Consider the following 20,646-nt stretch of genomic DNA (forward strand, 5'->3'; position numbering starts at 1 on the left):
TTTGGGGCACAGTTCCATTCACCGGTGTACCTGGACAACCGAGCCAGTGCAGTAAGAAGGGCTGGAAGCTTAATAAATGTTTTAGAATGTTCTCAGTTAATTTCGTTTCCTGTCTGTGACTGGAGCAGGAGGGTTGTGTAACGTGCCCTCCCTTCCATCGCAGAAAAGAAAACCAAGAAACTGTAATTCTGGTTTTCGGGGAAAAATGACCTCTCGAAACGAGTATCCACGAGAATAGCGGACTAGTTTGCCTTACTGAAACAGAGATACTTAAATGTGTCAGCACCAACTTCCTGTTTCCATTAGCACATAAAAGAACTCTCTTCCTTTCCCCGTTAATGCCGTGCTGTGGTTGTGCAGATTTCTTTAAATTGACATGACCCCTTTGCCTCTTTGGAAAATGTCAGGATATGTATTCTTTGGGCTATTTCGCAAATCGTATTACGCTTCATGAAAAATTAGGATAAGCGAACGCGCCGATGTAAATGGTGAGATTTTATCGAACGGCGCTTGTGCTACTGCCTGTAAACTTGCGAGCTCTCGCAAGCCTTACAAGTTGTAAAACATCTTCATTTGCATCGCCGGTGATTAGACCTATTGTCGCAGGGAAGAAAGGCTGTTGGGTTTGTGGAGCACACGTCATTGATATGCAAATGTTATCACCGATGCCTTAACAATGGGCCCTTTCATTCCACATTATTTAGACGGGAGCACTAGGATCGGTAGGTGTGAGGATCCTCTTTGTCTAGTGGACAGAATGTAGTGTGGGGGTAAAGGCAGGGGAACTAAATGGATGGGGGGGGGGGGGGTCGATTATTTGCCCGTCTCAGCTTCGCGGTTTTAATCCGGTCCTGTTGTGGCGGGGGTGAGAGCGCTCCTTACCACAAGTCTAGTTCACCCTGCTGCTTCCTCCCCAGCCTGGGAGGGGTTTTTCCACAAAAGAAGCGTGTCCCATCAGAAACGGGCAGCAAACGGTCGAGCCGTTCAAACAGAGATGTAGAGGTGGGGTTTTGGGGGGGGGGGGGGGGGGATGGACATGGATTCTGGAATCTTCCTCCCCACGCCCACGCACATACAAACAAGTTTGGACCGTATGCTAGGAAAATGAGAAGCCCAGCTTGGACATGTGGACTGGAGAGGGGGGGGGGGGGAGTGTGTACTCTACTCTGGGGAAGGGGGGGGGGATGCAAAGGAGCAGTAAATCAGGTCTGCCCTATAAAACAAACCCCACGGTCTCTCTCCATTACCTCAGCGTAAGAGCGTCGGCCCGTTCACGCTCTCTCTCGCCCCCACCCCCCCCATTGTTGTGAGATATTGTTTGGTTTACGCGATTATCGTTTATGATGGGGGGGGGGGGGGGCAGACATTCAGCATTTTTCCATGCGCTATTGACTTTTCCCATCAAGCAAATTTCCCTTGACAGCGCTTTAAGGTATATTAAACCATCAGAAAAAAGGGGGGGGGAGGAGATGGGCTTTTATAGCGTGGGGGGGGGCGGAGTGGGGGGGGTTCCACTGGTACGTTTTAATGGCTGTGAGGCGGCACAGTTTTATGTGCTTTTGATGAAAGTATAACTAGGGGCATACATCACGGGAGCATCTCCGTGGCGATAAGCACACCCGCGCAGCGTGCTCTTATACCGCGCCCGATCGAAGGCGGCGAACGACGAGAGGGCCGTGTTCATCGTTTTAATGCTCTCTGCCCCGCGCCCCGCTTAGCCCTAACCCTAACCCTAACCCTAACCCTAACCCCGCTCTGTCACACGGGGCGGCCGCGTCACGTTTGGGCAGCGGGGCGTTGGTAATTTTTTTTGTCCCGATCCTAAATCGGTGCGGCCGCCGACACCTTTGAATTCAACGCGCAATCTTTACCCACACACATTCAGTCGGGCTGTTTCATAGCTTTGCAGCCATATTGCAGGAGGTTGAATCAAAATCTTCACGTGATCGAATTCAGTGGTACAGGGGTGTAGTCCTGTAGATGCTGCAGCTGCTGCTGTGTTTACATGTCAGTCAGATTAGTGCTAATTCCAGGTGAGGACCCCAAGCGAGATGGTGTCAGTGTTCTCCGTATCAGATCGCACGCTGAAGCCGGTCTGGTCGCTGTATAGTGATGAATGTTCTCTTGTCGAACCCGGTGGTCTGACTGTACTCTTAATAGTGAAAGATGTGCCACTGCTACTGCTGAAGGTCAAATATTGCAGCGTCTATGAATAGGTTTGGGCCAAGGACATCTGCGGAAACGGATGTTCTGTCATTAAGCATTCATGAACTGTAATGTAGCATTGGAAGCCCCTTTTTTTAACCACTGGGAATATCCATAAAATATGTAAGCGCCAAGGATGTATGGAACTCAGGATCTGATCAGCTGGTTAATATAGAGGGTGTGTGCTGAATCTCCTATTGCAATGGTGGGCTACGGGGATGTATCTGTTTCTGGATTTAATGGATTTAATTTCTCCTCTTCATTATTAAATTAGCCCAATGTATGTAAGATCTGACATTTTTGCTAAATTTATGGCTAAACTCATGGACAGTCGATACCTGTTTTGGTCTATCAATATGAAACATTTTTATCATGAGTAAACTGGTTTTGGTTTATAGAGCTAATTGAACCATGGTAATTAGTTTCTATAGGGAATCTGTGATATGATTGTGTTTTCTCCCCTTCTATCCCAGGGTGCACTGCTTCCACTATCTCATCCCTCTGGCCAAGCAGGGGAACTACGCCATTGTAGCCAATGTGGAGAGCATGGACTACGACCCCCTGGTGGTGAAGCTGAACAAAGACATCAGCGCCATTGAGGAGGTCATGGGGGCCGCCCTGCAGCAGCACAAGTTCCAGTACATCTTTGAAGGTAGCTGAGCTTGTGCTTTGGTCAGCAGTGAGAATAGACGGGATCTTAGGAAGAGTGAACGTGCTGTTCAAAAGTGTGTGCGCGAATGGCCAGAAAGTTTATTAGAGTTCATATGTGTGACTGGTCTCTCTAGGTTTTGTTGGTTATGGTGAGTTTGTATGTGTGCTTGGTCTCTGTAGGTTATAGTGAGTGTGGATATGTGACTGGTGTCCAGCTTTTTTAGGTTATAGTGAGTGTGTATATGTGACTGGTCTCTAGCTTTTTTAGGTTATAGTGAGCATATGACTGATCTCTCCACAGGTCTGGGTCACCTCATCTCCTGCATCCTGATAAATGGGGCTCAGTACTTTAAGCGGATCAGCGAGTCTGGGATTAAGAAGATGTGCCGGAACATCTTCGTGCTCCAGCAGAACCTCACCAACATCACCATGTCTCGCGAGGCCGACCTGGACTTCGCCCGGTGAGAGAGCCCCGCGTCCCGCTCCACCACGTACGCTGTTACAGCGCATTACCGCTTTTCTACATTACATTACATTACATTACAGACTTACATTACATTACATTACAGTACATTACAGACTTACAGTACATTACAGGCTCTTATCCTGAGCGACTTTCACAACACTTTACATCGTAACCATATCCAACTGGATATTTGCTGAGGCAATTCAGGCTAAGTACCTTCCACAAGGATGCAACGTCAGTGGCCTACCTGGGAATTGAGCCTGTGACCTTTGGGTTGCAAGGCCAGGCCAGTTCTCTAACTGTGTGGTGCACTGCCTCCCCCCCACGCCTCCCACCCGCGCCTCCCACCATCGTGTCCTCCTCCTGGCACAGCTTTGTGTTGCCGTTTATGGTCGATTGGCGTCGCCGCACTCCTGGCTGTTTGCCACGCGCCCGGCTTTGTGTACCTGCTGTCTCCATGGCGACGCCCCAGCCCAAGCCGCAGCTGCTCTTTCCAGGAAAAGCGCCTCCTGAAAGCAATTAAGGCTTCACCCAAAGTGCTTACATCACACGAGTGAGCGTTTCCTAATGAGCCCGGCCTTCTGAGTGATTAATCACCCCTACCCTTCCCTACCCTCCCGGCCTCGGAGAGGGAGTGCGCTCGCTCCGCCCCCTCTGAGCGCTCGCTCCTCCCCCTCCCTGCTAACTCCGCCCCCTCTCTGTGCTAACCCCGCCCCCTCTTAGCGCTAACTCCTCCCCCTCTCAGCGCTCGTTCCACACGTGCGGTTAATCAAAGAGTGTGTGGGCCGGGCAGGCTTTGCGTGGGAGGAGCAGTAACTAACTCTTGAAGTCACTGTCTCTCTATCTTCAGTGATGCAGCAATATTAGGAGAAAGTTTTGACTCGTGTTGGCTAATTATGCGTACATGTGTACCTGAAGCCGAGCCTTTATTTTTGGCAGCCCAGATGTATACTGGTGCGCTCATGTAAATCAGTACCAATTGTATATTCTGTACCAGTTGTAAGGAAAATTATGCAACAAACTTTGTATCCTCTGGGCTATTTTTATTTTCTGAACACGGTAATAAAAATAAATGTGCAATTCTTAATTTCGGAAAATCATAAAAATGTGGTGTTGAAAATAGACAGCTATTCGTTTGTCGAGAAAATTATATCACAAACCTCGATCTTATTTTCTGCTTCACAAGCTTTCTCCACTTTTTATTTTGTCAACATTGTATTAAAAACAAGCAGCTATTTGTAATTAACTTAATAACCCAAAAAAGTGGCTTGACGATAGCCCCAGAATGGATCTGGCTACATTGGCTGCTCTGCTTGTTATCAATGTTTTGTTGGGTCCTCTCCCAGATTAAGTCAGCTAAGCATGCAAATTTCTTAACCAGTAATCCTTATCAATTTCAATCACGGGTGTCAGAATGCAGTTGTGGAGGGCTACGGTGTCGGCTGGTTTTCAGTGTGTGTCAGTACTCGTGATTTCTTCAAGCTGATTGGTCGAGGAATCGCACGCCCCTCGTTCTGAAGGCTTTATTTGGCTGCTGATCGAGAGGAAGGTCTGCTGCTGAAGCTCTGGCGCTCCAGGACTTGATTTGGTCACCCCCTGATTTAAATTAGCGTTTGTGGCAGGGCAGCCTCGTAAGGTCCTTGCTGTCACAAAAGCAATTCCACCCGCCCGGAGCGATGTGTTGATAGTTAGCAAACTCAATTACCATGCAGGCTGGAGCGGTGCACACACTTGTCACTGTTGTCATCCTCCGCTTGCTGTAAGCTAGATAAATTGGGGAGAGAACTTTTGCTTAAAAAGTAAGGGTTTGGCTAACTTGCTAAGCAACATGTCACTGGGATTCTGAAAATGCTAGTTAGCAATCGAGTCTTCTTGTAAAAAAAATAAATAAAGTAGCCACCAACCATATTTAGCTTGCCTCTTGTGCAAATGTTGCATTTAAAAATCTGAATATATTCAAGTATTTTATCAGTGTGAACTGTCTTCAGTCAGGAACTCCAAACTGCCAATCAGAGGACAACCAACCTTTGTGGCTGTTATTGTGAATTGCATTCATCCATTGGGCGATAGAATTGACTAGTAGTCCCCTGGGGCTTTGAAGTGTCACCTTGTGCTATTTTGGGACAATAGTGGTGCTGTAATACAGTAACAAGGCCTCCCTGATTTAGATACAGAGCTGTAGTCAGGCCTGGTCTGGTTTAGTTACTGGGCTGGGGTGCAGTCATCAGGCCTGGTCTGGTTTAGTTCCTGGGCTGGGGTGCAGTCATCAGGCCTGGTCTGGTTTATTGACAGAGCTGAGGTGCAGTAATCCGGTCTCTGGGTTTTGTGACGAAGTTGAGGTTTGCGGTGCTGTGTTGTGGATGCAGGAGAACGTCTTTGCAAAGTCGTTTCCCTGATAGCAGCCTTTCATGTGCGGAATTCCAATCAGGAAACATCAGCAGTCAGCAGCCGCCGAACGTGGTTTGAGTGACAAGCGGTCTCGCTGAGACACACGCGCGTATAATAATACTGTGTGTGTATCTCTGTCCCTCTGCCATACATCTGCTGGAGACAGACTGTGTAATTTACCAATGTACAGTGACCTTAAAAACATCGATATGTAAAATGATATTCTTCTAATGATTCTCACACCTGACCTCTCCAATACATTTCTGACGGTGGTTTTGAACACCACGAGCCCCCCCTCCCCAGTCCCGTGTCACACTCTAACTTCGAGCAGTTCAGGAGCAGGCATCTATTATCCGTCCCGGTAATTGGAATTCAGCTCCGTCGCGAGCTCCTTTACATTCAGGCCCTCTCCCCCTCGCGTGAGTGGCATTGATTAGCCTGTTATTTCTTCTCTCTTGTCATAGGTGGTTTTGTTTGAATAACAGCGATGACACTGTGGCACCTGACTGCGTTGTTTCTGTAAACAGTTCTCCTCTTCCCCCGTGATTACAGGCGCCGGTGGAAGGTGCAGGTGCTGATTGAAATTACAGCGCGTTGTTTACACATTCATGGCTTTTCTGATGAACTGGGCACGCTCAGGACCAGTCCAATCAGGAGGTCGCGGCTGAGTGTGTGTGTTCGTCCCCACACACACACATTCTTATTATTGTTATTATGCGCTCCTTTCTGATGTTGATTATGAGCGTTCACACACACACACAAACACACATGCACCCACACACACACACACACACACATACACAAACAAGCGCGCGCGCACACACACACATACACATACATACACACACACACGCACACACACACACACACACACACGTACACACACACACACACAAGCGCACACACACACACACACACACACACACACACACACACACACGCGCGCCCTGCTTCACCCTGGACGCCCGTGTGATTGTGGTCTGAAATGGGCCTGAGAATGAGATTCTCCTGCTCTCTGCTGAAACTCAGATAAGCCCCTGTGGGCGATGAAGAGGAGAGGTCAGCCCCACATCAGAATCACCGCTGCGCGGGATCTCTGCAAGGACACAGTAATAACCATCGATTTTAGTTTAAACTGAGGAGAGGCTGGGCCGGCTCCTCGTCTCTGAATCAACACTGCGACCGGGGGGGAGCGCCAGGCCAAGCAAACACTGACACCTAGTGGCGTAACCGTGCACTGCGTTCACCGGTCGCTTCTCCAATGCGGAGGAAGAGGCTTGAAGCCTTTCAAAGGACGGTTTTGTCAAATACAGAAATACAACCGAGGGGGTTTGATCCTATGCTAATATGATCTTGATGCAAGTGTTACATAAAAAATGTAATGTACAAGCATCCAAAGTATGTTGGGGATTTCATCTGCTGAGTAAATGATGAGAATAATCTGCTGTGGATCTGTACGTGCTGTAGTGTTATTTCCCATACTGCAGAATGCCTACTGGGGTGACAGTGAGCTATCTGAGGTGTGAAATGTCCTGGCGTAGTGTGAGAAGGGCAGAAAGAGGTCTTTTCCTTTGCCTGTCACGGAGTTCAGCCCACAGAGAGCTAGCAGCTGCTTTTTATACACACGCATAATTGGCAGTGTGTGTCTTTGTTTCTGTCCATCACTCTCTCTCCATCTCTCTCTCTCTCACTGAGAAACTCCTCCGGCTCGGGCTGGACAGCTGTGTGTTTTGATGAGAGGTCTAAGGTCTCTGCACTCGCCACACGATGGGTGTGTGAGTTCTGATCTTGTCTGCTGAAATATGCAGAGTGAAGTGATTGTGAAACGTGTGGTTTTGTTAAATGTTTGTGTGCTGAACCGCCTGTTAATGCAGAGGACCATCCATACTGAGTCTGTTTACTGGAACATCTCAGAAAAAAACACAGTATTTTTATTTTTCAACAATTAAAACTGATTTCCCTGAGGTAACATGCATATACACTCGCAAGCGTACACACGCACATACACACGCACGCACGCACACACTCACACACACACACACACACACACACACACACACTCACTCCCACACACACACACACACACACTCACTCCCACACACACGCACACTCTCACACACACACACATACACACTCACACACACACACTCACTCCCACACACACACACACATTCACTCACACTCACACACGCACACACACACACACACACACACTCACTCCCACACACGCACACACACACATGCACGCACACACACTCACACACATACACACACTCACACACAAGCACACACACACACACACTCACTCCCACACACACACACACACTCACTCCCACAGACACACACACACACACACACACACACACACACTCACTCACTCCCACACTCACACACACACACACTCAGGCCTGTATAGGGTGCATTAGCATTCTGCCGGTGTCAGCAGTAGCCCAGCGGAGCGCTGGAGCGCGGCGCCTCTGCGGTCTTCTCTGTCCGGTGAGGCGCGACGGTCGCGGTACAGCCCCGCTGCCGGGGCCTGCGCAGCGACCCAGCGCCCGCCCGCCCGCCCGCCATGGCGCCATGTGACACCGCCATGTCGCCGCGTTCTTCAGCTCTGCCGCCGGGCGCAGGGGCGGGCACTCTGACGGACGCGCCAGCGTCGGGGGGTTGGGTCTGAAACGAGGGCGGTAAGCGGGCGTGAAATGGGGGCAGGGCCCCCGCTCTGTTTACCCACGGGCTGAACAGCGGCTGCGCTAATGACTGCGGGGGAGGGCAGTGCCCCCCACTCACACCCATACCCACCCCCACTCCCACTCCCGCCCACACACAGACCCGTGAGGGAGCGGGCACAACTTCACTCTCAACGCTTCAGTCCACTGTGAAGTGTTTGTGAGCTGTAGCAGGTAGAAATGCAGCGGGTTCCGTACGTTCCTGGGAACCAGTGTTGTGCTTGCAGAGAGGTCAGGCCAGCGAGTCGAGCGCCGAGAGAGCAGGCCAGCGAGTCGAGCACAGAGAAGGCCGAAACTAAAGATTTCCAGCGAGCTACTGCTTGGAAATGTGGGGGAATCAATCACCGAAAATCTATGGGCTGTGAGGTCACCTCTCCTCCGGAGTTCAGAAGCAGGAAAGACCTCTGGAGACGCCGCTCCGAGTTCTCGGGAATTTTGCTTTTGCGAGGCGAGAAACTCGACGCATCGACTCGCGGCCCGGACCGCTGGCGTTTGTTAGCGTTAGCGATGACAAGCGGCGCTCTCCGCTTGATGGAGAAGGTTGTCCGGGGCGCCCTGCCCGTCGGTCCGTTCAGTGTGCCGCGCGCTAACGAGCGCGACGCCGCAAACGCGCTGACAGAAGCAGCCTTTAACGGCCGTGATGTCGTACGCGTCGGAAATTAGCCGAGCGGATTGTGCTGATGCTGTTTTTTCTCTCCCCCCCCCCCCCCCCCACCCCGTCCGCATCAGTCTCCTCGCGTCTCCGCCCCGCTCGCTCCGTAAATGAGTTTAATGCGGCGGGCACGCGGGCGCTGCCCGCCGCCGCGCGCGGGCTAATTAAAATTTAATGGCGCGCTCGCAGGTGTTTGTGGCGGCTGGCGCGCGCGGCGGCCGGAGCGGCGGCGCTTTGTCTCTGCGTCGCAGAGTGCGGCTCTTCATTATCTCCTCCTAATGGGAGAGCTGAGGGCGGCTGGGGGGGGCGTCGCAGGCGCGGGGTAAGAGCGGGCGAGATTTAATCTCATTAACAGCGCTCCGCTGCGGGGAAATGAATTAAAAGCGCCCGGTTAATGAAGCGATTGGAGTCGGCATCTCGGCTGTGAAGTGCCCCCTCTCTCTCTCTTTCCCCCCCCCCCCCCGCACCTGAGCCATCGCGACCAGGTGTTTCGGCGAGGGAGGGAGAGTTAGCGGGAAGAGGGTCACCTCAGCCGTTACCCGCGGCCGCCGCGCAGGCAGCGAGACGGCGACCTCTGCTGGCGGGCCGGAGAAAGGCGTGCGGTCTCGCTTTGGGGACGGCGGCGAGGGAGCGTACGTGCGGCAGGCAGATGTTTTCGTCGTCGAGCGTCAACTGCTTCTGAACACGCTCGGCGAGGTGTTGAGCGCCGAACCCAGAGGCCCCGTGTTCAGACGCGTTCCGCTTCATCCTTCGGCGTTAGCGGCGTTAGCGGCGCTTACGTTCGGATTACAGCACATTACACGGGACTTAATGTCTTTTGGCTGTCGCTCCCCGCAGCTGTCGCCCAAGCCTGCCCCCCCCCCCCCCCCCCCTTACCCCTTACTGCAGCGGTTTAATTAAGATGATCAATTAACGGCCCTGAGGTGGGAAACTGTTTACCTTTCAGCAACCAGGTCCGAGGGCTAACTTGGTTTGCCCCTGTGGACTGCTTCTGTTTTAAAGTTGGTTCACCGTGTAAGTCAAATAGGGAAACTTAGCAAGAGCATTTCGTCTGCGCACACCTTTCAGAAACAAGCAGGGAATAAGCCGTATGAGTCAACACTGTCGACCTGCTATATGTTTTACTAGCTGGGGACCCTAGCTAGCTGAACCCCTGACCAATTTACTGGTAGCTTTTAACTAGCAAACTAGCTGGATTATTGCCAGTGAGAATAGTGTACACTTGCAAATCAGCACTGTGACCAAAATGCCTTCTGCCCCTTTCACATTATAAATGGCCGTATGGTGCCCCTGAACATTTCTGTTTTACACCTGGGGAAGGCCACACCGGAGCATGGTGCCCCTGAATATTTCTGCTTTACACCTGGGGAAGGCCACACCGGAGCATGGTGCCCCTGAACATTTCTGTTTTACATCTGGCGAAGGCCACATCGGAGCATGATGCCCCTGAACATTTCTGTTTTACACCTGGGGAAGGCCACACCGGAGCATGGTGCCCCTGAATATTTCAGTTTTACACCTGGGGAAGGCCACACCGGAGCAGACCGTGCCGGAGAGCTCCAGCGATGCGGCTAACTGCCCCAGCGCAGCCGCGCGAACGTGACGCTACACGCTCAGGAATATTTGAACTCGCGCTGTAACGGCGAAGAGCCATAAACAGCGCTGGCTTATTTCCCATGGTGCAGTTCTGCCATACCCAATATAATATGAATGGGACGTTAGGACAGGCGGCTCGCGTTCCTTCCCAATAATTTCTGTTCTGAAAGTTGGCAGCCCCGCGCAGGTATGTATTTACAGCCCTAATTTACCCCGCTTTAGTTGCCTCGTATCTGGCGTCTGCGTTCCGAAAAAAAAGGCTTTAGCAAGTTTTAGTTCCCGGCTCGGTTCCATAAAAAACGGTGCATTTTCCCCATTACGGAAACGTAAACGGCAATGCAAGTGACTGCCACCCTGTCCAGGGGGTGTGCTTCGCGCGTAAAAATACTTAGCCGTAATGAGACCTTAGTAATCTCTCAGACAATGAGGCGTCCAAGGTTTTACTCCGCGTGCTGCATCTCAATCTCGGCACCCCCCCCGATTACGCATGCCTCTAACGCCTGAGGGAAATCACTTTGAGGGGAGAGGCATGCTTTGTTCAGATCACTCCAACTTTTAATTGTCAAAAAAGAGGACGCGTTGTTTTTGTTTCTGTAAACACGCTGTGCATGGGCGATCCTGTGGGTTAACTGAGCAGGCCTTCTCTTCTGCTTATTCTTGGTCAGGGTCTTGGGGGGGGGCTATCCCAGCATGCAGTGGGCGAGAGGCAGGAATACACCCTGGACAGGTCGCCAATCCATCACAGGGCCCACACACACCAGTCACTCACACACTCATGCACAGGGGCAATTCAGAGCCTCCAGTTAGCCTAACCTGCATGTCTTTGGACTGTGGGAGGAAACCAGAGCACCTGGAGGAAACCCACGCGGACATGGGGAGAACACGGGGAGAACACGGGGAGAACACGCAAACTCCACGCACAAAGGCCTTCGGACAGAAATTCAAACTCAGTCGAAAAGTGTCGTTTGTACAATGTATGAAACTTCGTTTCACCTTTGAATTTGGAATTAGTGCCAAAATAGACGTGCAATCTCTTGAACGGGCTTCGTAATGTGTAAATGTGGGTTTTGGCTAACCCTATTTTTCTTATTCCTGAGAGCAATGCAGAGGTTTAATTTTCAGCCTGGCTGCTCTAATATAGTCTGGGGGTGTTTTATAGCCATTTAAATCCCACCTTATTCTTTTTTATATGGGTACAGAGAGGCACTTAAGTAAGAGGTCTTTTCAGAGATCGAAAAGAACATTTGTTTTTGGTGGGGGGTGGGACAGTATCAGTACACAATTATCTTTATTGTCCTCCCTCCTGAGTTTCATCATCGTTATGATGGCAAGTGAACTCCTATTAAAACCGGCCAGTTGTAGGTTAATCAAAGCAGGCTATTTTTTAAATAGATATTACTGTATATAGTTCTGTCTCGTAAAATGCTATTAAGCTAGCTATCAAACGCAGTGGCAGTCTACATCTGAATGAGTCTCAGTGTCGTAAGAGTGTCTCAGTGCTCTCCTAACGCTGGTCAGTTCTTTTCTCCCCGTCTTATTTTGAGGGGCGTGTGCCACTCTGAATGACCGATAAATGAGCGGAGTGGCTCTATTTGGACGCGGGCCAGAACTGTGCCCGGGTGGATAGCGGTGGTTCTGCCCCGGGACGCGCGTGAGGTGCTGGCCTAATTGGGTCGTTGCTGACGCAGGTGCATATTTAGCTGCGCTCGTCACTCCCCGTACCGCCGGCTCCGTTTCCCTCGGTTACGGACGGGCTGCCCGCGGCCGCCCGGCCGCACAATCTGATCCGTTTCTCCGGATCGATTATTAGGGCTGCCGGTCGCTTTTTAAGGTCAAAAGCGTCTGGAACTCAGACTTCGGGCAAAATGCGGTTTTGTTAAAATAACATCGCCCGATCGAAACGACAAGAGCGAAACAGTTATGCGTTAATGACTGAATTCATACGCATTTGAATGCTAAAAAGGCTCCAGTAATTCTGTAGCAGGCTAGTTAGCAAGAGAATGTTGTTTGTTCCTGCACTGCAGGCACTGAACCGCTGATTTGCATATTTATTTGGTTACAGTACGTGATGCTCCACTTGACTTTGCGCTGGGAAAGCACAAATGTTGAGCAACTTCTGAGATGAATCGCTGTCCCAAAGCTGTTAATTTTCAGTCGGTGCAAGCTCTCTTAATTGCTTCAAAATACGTAGTTTCACATTTTGGAGTGTTCCAGAAGAAATAATATTTGCAGTTATGCTACACGCAGCAGCGCTAGCACCAGCTTTTATGACTATAGCTGTTGCTTCACTGCCCCTGTCGCATCGGAGGGCTACTAACTGTCATTGTCTTTGAATCTCATCCCGGTTGCGTGGGCGTTAAAGTATCTAGTTGCTCCGGTGATGGCCCAGTCTCGCAGCCCTAATGAGTTTAGTCACAGTTCGCACCTTTAAAGTCAGAGCTCGGGCATCGAGCCAGTACCACGAGGAGTTCTGGAGTGATGAGCTCTCTCGTTTCTTTCTCTCGCAAGCATGTGGTGGATGTTTTAACTGACCTCTCTCCTTCTCTCCGTCTGTCCCCCTCCTTCCCTCCCTCTCTCCCTTCCTCCCTTCCTCCTTCTCTCTCCCTCCCTCCTCCTCTCTCTCTCTCCCTCCCAATCTCCATCCCTCTCTCTCTCCCTCCCTCCTTCTCTCTTCCTCCCTCCCTCCCAATCTCCTCCCTCCCTCTCTCTCTCCCTCCCTCCCTCCCAATCTCCATCCCTCTCTCTCTCTCCCTCCCTCCCTCCTTCTCTCTCCCTCCTTCCCTCCCTCTCTCTCTTTCTCCCTCCCTCCCTTCCTTTCTCCCTCTCTCCCTCCCTCCTCTCTCCCTCTCTCAGGCAGTACTACGAGATGCTGTACAACAGTGCGGACGAGCTGCTGAACCTGGTGGTGGACCAGGGGGTGCGGTACACGGAGCTGGAGTACATCAACGCGCTGAGCCTGCTGCACCGCAGCCAGACGGGCGTGGGGGACCAGACGGTGCAGAACGTGCGGCTGCAGCGCCTCAAGGAGATCATCTGCGAGCAGGCCGCCATCAAGCAGGCCACCAAGGACAAGAAGATCACCACCGTCTGACGCCGTCGCTGTCGCCCTCCCCCCGGCCTCCGCCAAAATCGCTACAGAGCAGCCCCTCTTTACATCATTACTGTACAAGCCCCAGATCACCACCGTCTGAAGCCCGTCCCTCTCCCCACCCCGGCCTTCGCCAAAATGGCTGCCCCTCTTTACATCTTTACAAGCCCCAGGTCTCCAGTGTTTGACTCTGCGGCTCTCTCCTCACCCCTCTGCACCTCCTCACCTCCTGCACCTCCTCCAGTGCCCCGGGTTACTATAGAAAATCCCTCTTTACTTTATGACAAGCTCCAGATCATCAGTGTCTGACACCGCCTGTCCCTGTAATCCCCGAGTCCTGCCCAGAGTCTGAAATCACCACCGTCTGAAACCCACACCCCCCCCCCACCCCCACCCCCCCCCCGCCTGAAACAGTGCATAGCCCAGGTCACTGGCCTTTCAGTACACCCTCTGCCCTTTCACTGCCCATGGAACACATACACATGCATGCACGCACGCACACACACACACATGCACACGCACACACACACACCCCCACACACACACACATGCACATGCACACGCACACACACACACCCCCACACACACACACCCCCCCAAACACACGCACATGCCCACACACACGCACACACACAGCGCCCTGCGATTCCACAGATGAAGTCTTGCTTGACCCCTGCCCGGTGCGGCCCCCGCGGGGGGTGTTGGGTGGGGGGGGGCTGCCGAACGCGTTTGGGATCCGTTCTCATTTCATTTCCCTCTAATGTCAAACCGCTGCTTTCAATTACAGCTGTTCCTCCTCTGCACGCGTGTGTGTGGAGTCGCGCAGGGCCGCTTGTATCTGCAGCACCGAGACCTCCGCTCCCACGCCTGCATCCGCTCCACCTCACAACCCGGGACATGGGAATTACACTGCAGCCGCTCTGCCCCCTGCACGTACGGATGTGGAGAGAAAGAGGCTAATCTGGCGTCCTCTCTGGCTGCGCGTATGTTGGGTAAAATGTGGCGTTGGGTAAAGCGAGGCGTTGGGTAAAGCATGGCGTTGGGTAAAGCATGGCGTTGAGTAAAGTGTGGCTTTAGGTAAACCGAGGCGTTGGGTAAAGCAAGGCGTTGAGTAAAGCATGGCATTAGGTAAAGCATTAGGTAAAGAGTGGCATTAGGTAAAGCGTTGGGTAAAGCGTGGCGTTGGGGGTCTCAGAACCGCGGCTCTCTCTTAGCCGGGCCTCGATGCGGCGATGCGCCCCCCTCAGATCCGCAACTTTTAAAAGTTTGCTTCTGTTCTTTGTGGAAGGAATCATTCGGTCCCCTGACGCTTTTAGTTCATTAACTCTGCAGAAAAGTGCTTAATGAGAGAGAGGGAGGGGGGGGAGGGGGGGGGGGAGAGGAGAGGAAGGCATGTCAATACCGCACACAGGAGAGTGAGGCTGCGGCGGTGTTCCCGGAGCTCAACACCGCCATCCATCATCGGCCCTCGCTGTCTGAAATCCATATTAAAAACACGGGCGCGTAGCTGCGAGGGGGATTAGCGTTCGCCTTTTTAAAAATCTTGTTTTGTCGAGTCGCCGGCGTTTCTGGTAGACGCTACGCGCGGCGCTAGCTGCCCAGGATTCCCGCCTCTTCTCTAAGCGGTGAGGTTCTCGCTCCCGTAGCCAAACCACAAAGCCCAGCGTGGCTCCACGCTGGTTTAGCGGTGTTTCTTCCCTGTGACGGCTGTGCAGTCGACTGTGCAGTAGAAGGGCGTTTGACTGTGCTCTCTGACGGGCGTGTCTTTGGCTGTACTTAGTACGGTGAAGGTGGAATGAAAAAGTGATGGGTGAATTTTTGACTGTACTCAGTACAGTGGGGTGTGGGGTGGAGGGAGGGGGGTGCTAATTCCTATTTACTCTTTCCACTACCCCCCCCCACCCCCCCAGATGAACAGTGCCATATGTTAGTGGGAAGCCACTCTTGCATCTCAAGTTGAACACTGTGCACAGGAACACTGATAACTACAGGAAAAGGAACTAGTGCTCAATATTACTGCATAAAGTACCAATACTCCATTAGTCCAGCGAATGTTTGACATTACTGTTTTGATTTGTCATTATGTATTTTAATTTTTAAAACATAAAACCATTGTTCCTTACATCTCACATATTAAATAATTGTTGTTCAGTAATTAGCTGTGTGGAAAGAATGTACCGTGTGTTCAATTCAGGACATGCATAAAAGGGTGTGTCTAAAGAAATTGCCTTGAAGAGTTCAGTCCATCAGCACTGAATGTGAGTAAAATCCCCGATTTGGCCGTGTATTCAGATGTCATATAAAATTAAACAATGTAAATGTTTAAACCGTGTCTATTTCTGTCTGCTGCCGTGGCTGTGTGTACACATAAAAAGATCTTGTTTTAATGTTGTGTAAATGGTTTAGGTGCAGTGGAGCATGCAATATAGAATCGGGCAAAATTATCCTGAAATTGGATATTGCTGTAACGGCATTCTCAAAATGTCATTATACGCTAATTTACATTTCTCTGGCTTTGTTCCGTTTCTCCATATTGTGAGTAAGGCATCCAGAGGAGAAGTGTTAAACTGTCAGACAGCTTTCTGCACATCTACTGTAGCTAGGTATGCAGTCTAAAATTATTCAGGCCATGAGGTTCATTCAAGTGGGTGTTTTTTGGTATGTGAAAATTATTCCTTACATAATTCTCAACAAATTCACACAGACACACACACTCACACACACACACACACACACAAAGAACAGAGGTTCTGACTGGTAATATCAGTAGAATCTGACAGTCCAACGCAAACAGTGGAAACATTCTGGAGCTGTCACCTGCCAGCTGGTTTTATGTGCTAGTTTAACTGCAAATTAGTGCGCAGCAGCTGTTGAAAGAAGCTCCATGACCATGCATTTCTTTTGAATGTATCACATATTTCTTCCTGTAGGCCTGCAAGTTTGGCTCTGTAGATTTTCCATGATCTTTAGTGTCCTTTTGACCTATATTACTTATAGTTCCCACTTATTTTTACTTCTTGAAAATTATGCTATATTCCATGATCACAGTTCTGAAACAATGATTTATTTTGATCTGGAATAATTTTTTTTGGTACATTACCCAGTTTTGGGTGGTAATTGTCGACCTTAACGTAGTCTACCTCGTTATTTGCATAGTCTAATGCCAAAGGCTGGGAGAAACAAAGTGTAACTATGTATGCAGATTCAATTCACCTGAAATTATCTTTTTGCAGCTGTCTAATAATTGAATAACATTTATTTTAAGTTTTTGACCGTTTTTTTACCTTTGTGAAAGCGAAGGGGACCAACTGAAAAACAAAACAATGCATCATTCTGGCATTAGGTTCAGTTAAGGAAACATAACTTTATGTGTGGAAGTACCCTGAGAAGGCAGACATTAAATAGGAAGCGCTATTTGGCTAGCCACTTAGCTAGTCAGATGGTCTTTCTTTTTCTTAGCGGAGTATGCAACAGTCTAGAATGCGTTACGCAGTTTGCTTAAATTATTAGGTTAAAGGTATACCAGAAACGAAGGGCCTGTCCCTCCTTTACCCCCTTGTCGCATACTGGGAAGCTACTGGATGAAAGATGGAACCCAACAAAGGCATTTGTTTAGACATAATCGGCCTGCCTATGATGGCGTTATGTGGTATAGGCCTTCTCAATCTTAGAAAAACCCTTTCTGTAAGATTGACTCGGAAATAAAAAATAATAGCCTAAATAATCTTTTAATTCCACAAATCACATTTATCTACGCAGCATAAAAGGAATTACGAACACTTCTAGTTTCCTGGTGAAGTAAAGAAAATATATTTAGAAAAAACAGTTACTTATTTTTGATGTTGCTCAGAGGTTGAAGAGTTTAATGGGAAGGAACTGATTTTAATTTCATTTTTATAGTATCTTGTAATCCGAAAATGAACTTTTATATGAATCATTGACTGTACCCTGCAGTTCTAATAGCAGCAGCTGCCCAGCATGTCCTGCCAGTGTATCTAATATTTGCTAACGACCCTGCTACACCTACTCTCCTCCTGTCGTTTGTTTTTCATAATGCCACGGTTTCAAAAGGTTATTTCTATCAACCTAGTTTCTGCTATGAGCAAGTAAAATCTGGTAAAAGCACTTTTTTAATGACGAGAAGCCTTTTGTATTTAAAAAAAAAAAAAAAAAAAAAGGAGGTACAGTGCTCACTGACGCATCACTTCCTTTGATGAAGTTAAACAGATTTCTTTTTCTTTTTTTAAACGTTACGCTTAAATTGCACGGCAACACTTTTTTATGAATCCCACCATATGGTGCCCCAGCGTGCGTCCAGACCCGCGCCACCCTAATGACTTGTGTTTGTGTTGGGCTTTATCAAAGCGATTCCTCATCGTCAGCAGTCGTGGGTCCTCTGACGTCTCCCCCGCCCCCGCACCCCACCCCCACCCCCTCCCCCTCCCCCTCAGGGGGCCAGCTCCTGGCACAAGCTCGGATCGGCTCGGACCGCGTCCAAAACCCCCGCTTGCAGACGGGCCCCGTCAGCCGGCCCCTCCCTAGCCCCGTCACGCAGGGGCCCCCGGAGCCCGCCCGCATGACCACTGCTCACCTTATGGCTCTCTGTCACGCAGAGCGGCGCTAGAGCCCCAACAGCGGGGAGCGGGGGGCGCGTTTGGGGGTCTGTTGGGGTGGGGTGGGGTGGGGTGGGGGGGGGGACTCCCGACATGTGGCGGTATCCTTCCAGCTGTTCGCCTGTCACCTGTCAGCTTCACCTGAGAGCCGCTCACCTCACTGCAGGTACCTCTGGAGCTCACGCAGATAATTGGACCATCCATTATCCTTCTTTAATAACACTGCATTTTGTGTGTGTGTGCTTGTGCATACGTGTGCGTGTGTGTGTGTGTGTGTGTGTGTGTGGCTGGATTTACCCATAGGGATTGGGATTCCTGTAATCACAGACGGTATATGCAAAAGGTGCTTTCCTTTTTAAAATGCTAGTTTTCTTTGAAAAATGAGAACTTCTGAGGTACTTTTTGTCCATCCCATGGGTCATAAGCATTTTTAAATAGAGAAGACAGTCATAGTCAAATAAAGAATGACAGTCCTATTAAAACAGAGACATTCACTTTTTTGAATAAAACATCTGCAAGTGATGTTGGCCCTGTTTACAAATTAGGTACTGAAACTTCATTTATTCAACTATTCAGTATTCATTAGTGGAAACCGGTAAATATATTGAGTCTGTGCAACTGAGATTAGAAGTTTTATTCATTAGTCATTTTAGTGTTCTAGAATTCATGCTACTTTTCATTTATTTGTCTGCATTTAGTATGAAGTGTTTTTTAAATCTTTATTGTGTTAGCTTCTATTTTTCCTAAAATGTCAGGGCAAAATACGGAAATAAGAACAGTATGTATTATGGAAGCCCCAGAAGGCAAGGTCAAGTTAACACAGTACCACTTCAACTCGTTACAGACAAGTTGATCTAACTGATGTACTGCATACAGAGATTATAGCTATTGCTAGTTTCCAACTCCTGTCCCTAGTTAGGCTTTTAATAAGAACAAGACTTTCGTGTGTGGGATTTAGACTAGGGCTGTCACTTTAAGAAATTTGTTTGAAAAAAAGTTTGAACAAATCTCATAAGAAATTCCTTAGAATTAGTTCAAATTTTCTCATGTCAAAATTTAAATAAAAGGTTGTCTTAAGCATGTAATTATTATGGGCCAGTTTTGATTTCCCAGTAAACTTGTTGGTAACTATCTTAAATGCGCTGCTATTTGCATTTTTCAGCAGAAATTGATTAATCAGACAGGATGACTTTTTCCAATCTTCAATCATCTCGTCTTCCTGATCATGTGCCCACTGAAGCCTCATCTTCTTGTTCTCAGCTGACAGGAGTGGAACGCAGCGGGGTCTTCTGCTGCTGTAGCCAATCCGCTTCAAGTTTTGACACGTAGTGCATTCAGAGATGCCCTTCTGCTCGCCGCTGCTGCAAACAGCTGTTATTTGAGCATTTACAGCCTTTCTGTTTGTTTAAACGAGTCTGCCCATTCTCCTTTAACCTCTCTCATAAACAAGTGGTTTTCACCCACAGAACTGCCTCTCATTTAGTGTTTTTAGTTTATCGCGCCATTCTCTGTAAACTCTAGAAACTACCGCATGCCAGTAGTCCAGCTATTTCTGAGATGCTAGAACCACCACATCTGGCACCGAACAATCTTGCCGCGGTCAAAGTTGCTTAGATCACATGACTTTCCCATTCTAATATTTGGTCAAACCACAACGAAACATTTTATAAGGTCTGTATGCTTCATATATTCACTGATTAAACCACATGATTCGCTGTTTGGAGGAACAGGCTATTTACATTTACAAGCGAGCGGGTGTACCTAATATAGTGGCCACTGAGTGTATACGGAAGCCCTTTCCTCCTCCTCCTCCCAACCTCCCCTTCAGCCAATCCATCTCTCCACCCCTACCCTCGAATCTCTCCCAGACCTAAAAATAAAAAAAGGGAGAAAAAAAAATCCGGCCTGTATCTATTTCTGTCATGCCCAGATATGCAATTTCATGCCTCCTCTTACCCAAATTACCATATTTGCAATTCCATTTTGGCACCATTAGCCTGTATTCTCACACTTCACTGTGTCATATGCCTTCCGCTCGAGAAGGACCTGGGTGACTTCAGATCACGTAAAATGAACAAGCTTCCTTCCCCTTTGGATCTTGGGGCCACTGGCGAAAGCTATAATACAGCATTATCTTACCCAGAAACAAAGGTTTTGAGAACAAGGACTACGATACACAGAACTGACTGAAAAACATGCCCCCTAGTGGAGAAAATGCGATTGTTTTTTGTTTTGCTACTTGACCCCTGAGCCATGCC

General features: G+C 49.3%; 1 protein-coding gene across 2 annotated transcripts in view; it reads left to right on the forward strand.

The window, feature by feature from the left end:
- exoc4 (exocyst complex component 4) overlaps window positions 1-14,162 on the forward strand; it is a 149,897-nt gene extending 135,735 nt beyond the window's left edge. Inside the window, exons 16-19 of one of the 2 annotated variants that reach the window (XR_004766012.1) lie at window positions 2,679-2,857; window positions 3,158-3,317; window positions 13,541-13,841; window positions 13,932-14,162. Coding sequence is in view for 1 of the 2 variants with exons in the window: in XM_035424698.1 (XP_035280589.1) it covers window positions 2,679-2,857; window positions 3,158-3,317; window positions 13,541-13,778 (577 nt within the window). In the remaining variant the exon portion in view is untranslated. Of the gene's footprint in view, window positions 1-2,678; window positions 2,858-3,157; window positions 3,318-13,540 lie in introns of both variants that reach the window. The other variant, XM_035424698.1, reaches the window with a different exon arrangement.
- Window positions 14,163-20,646: the final 6,484 nt, after the last annotated feature.

The sequence above is a fragment of the Anguilla anguilla genome, chromosome 7 (genome assembly GCF_013347855.1).
Source record: "Anguilla anguilla isolate fAngAng1 chromosome 7, fAngAng1.pri, whole genome shotgun sequence".
NCBI classification, from domain to species: domain Eukaryota; kingdom Metazoa; phylum Chordata; class Actinopteri; order Anguilliformes; family Anguillidae; genus Anguilla; species Anguilla anguilla.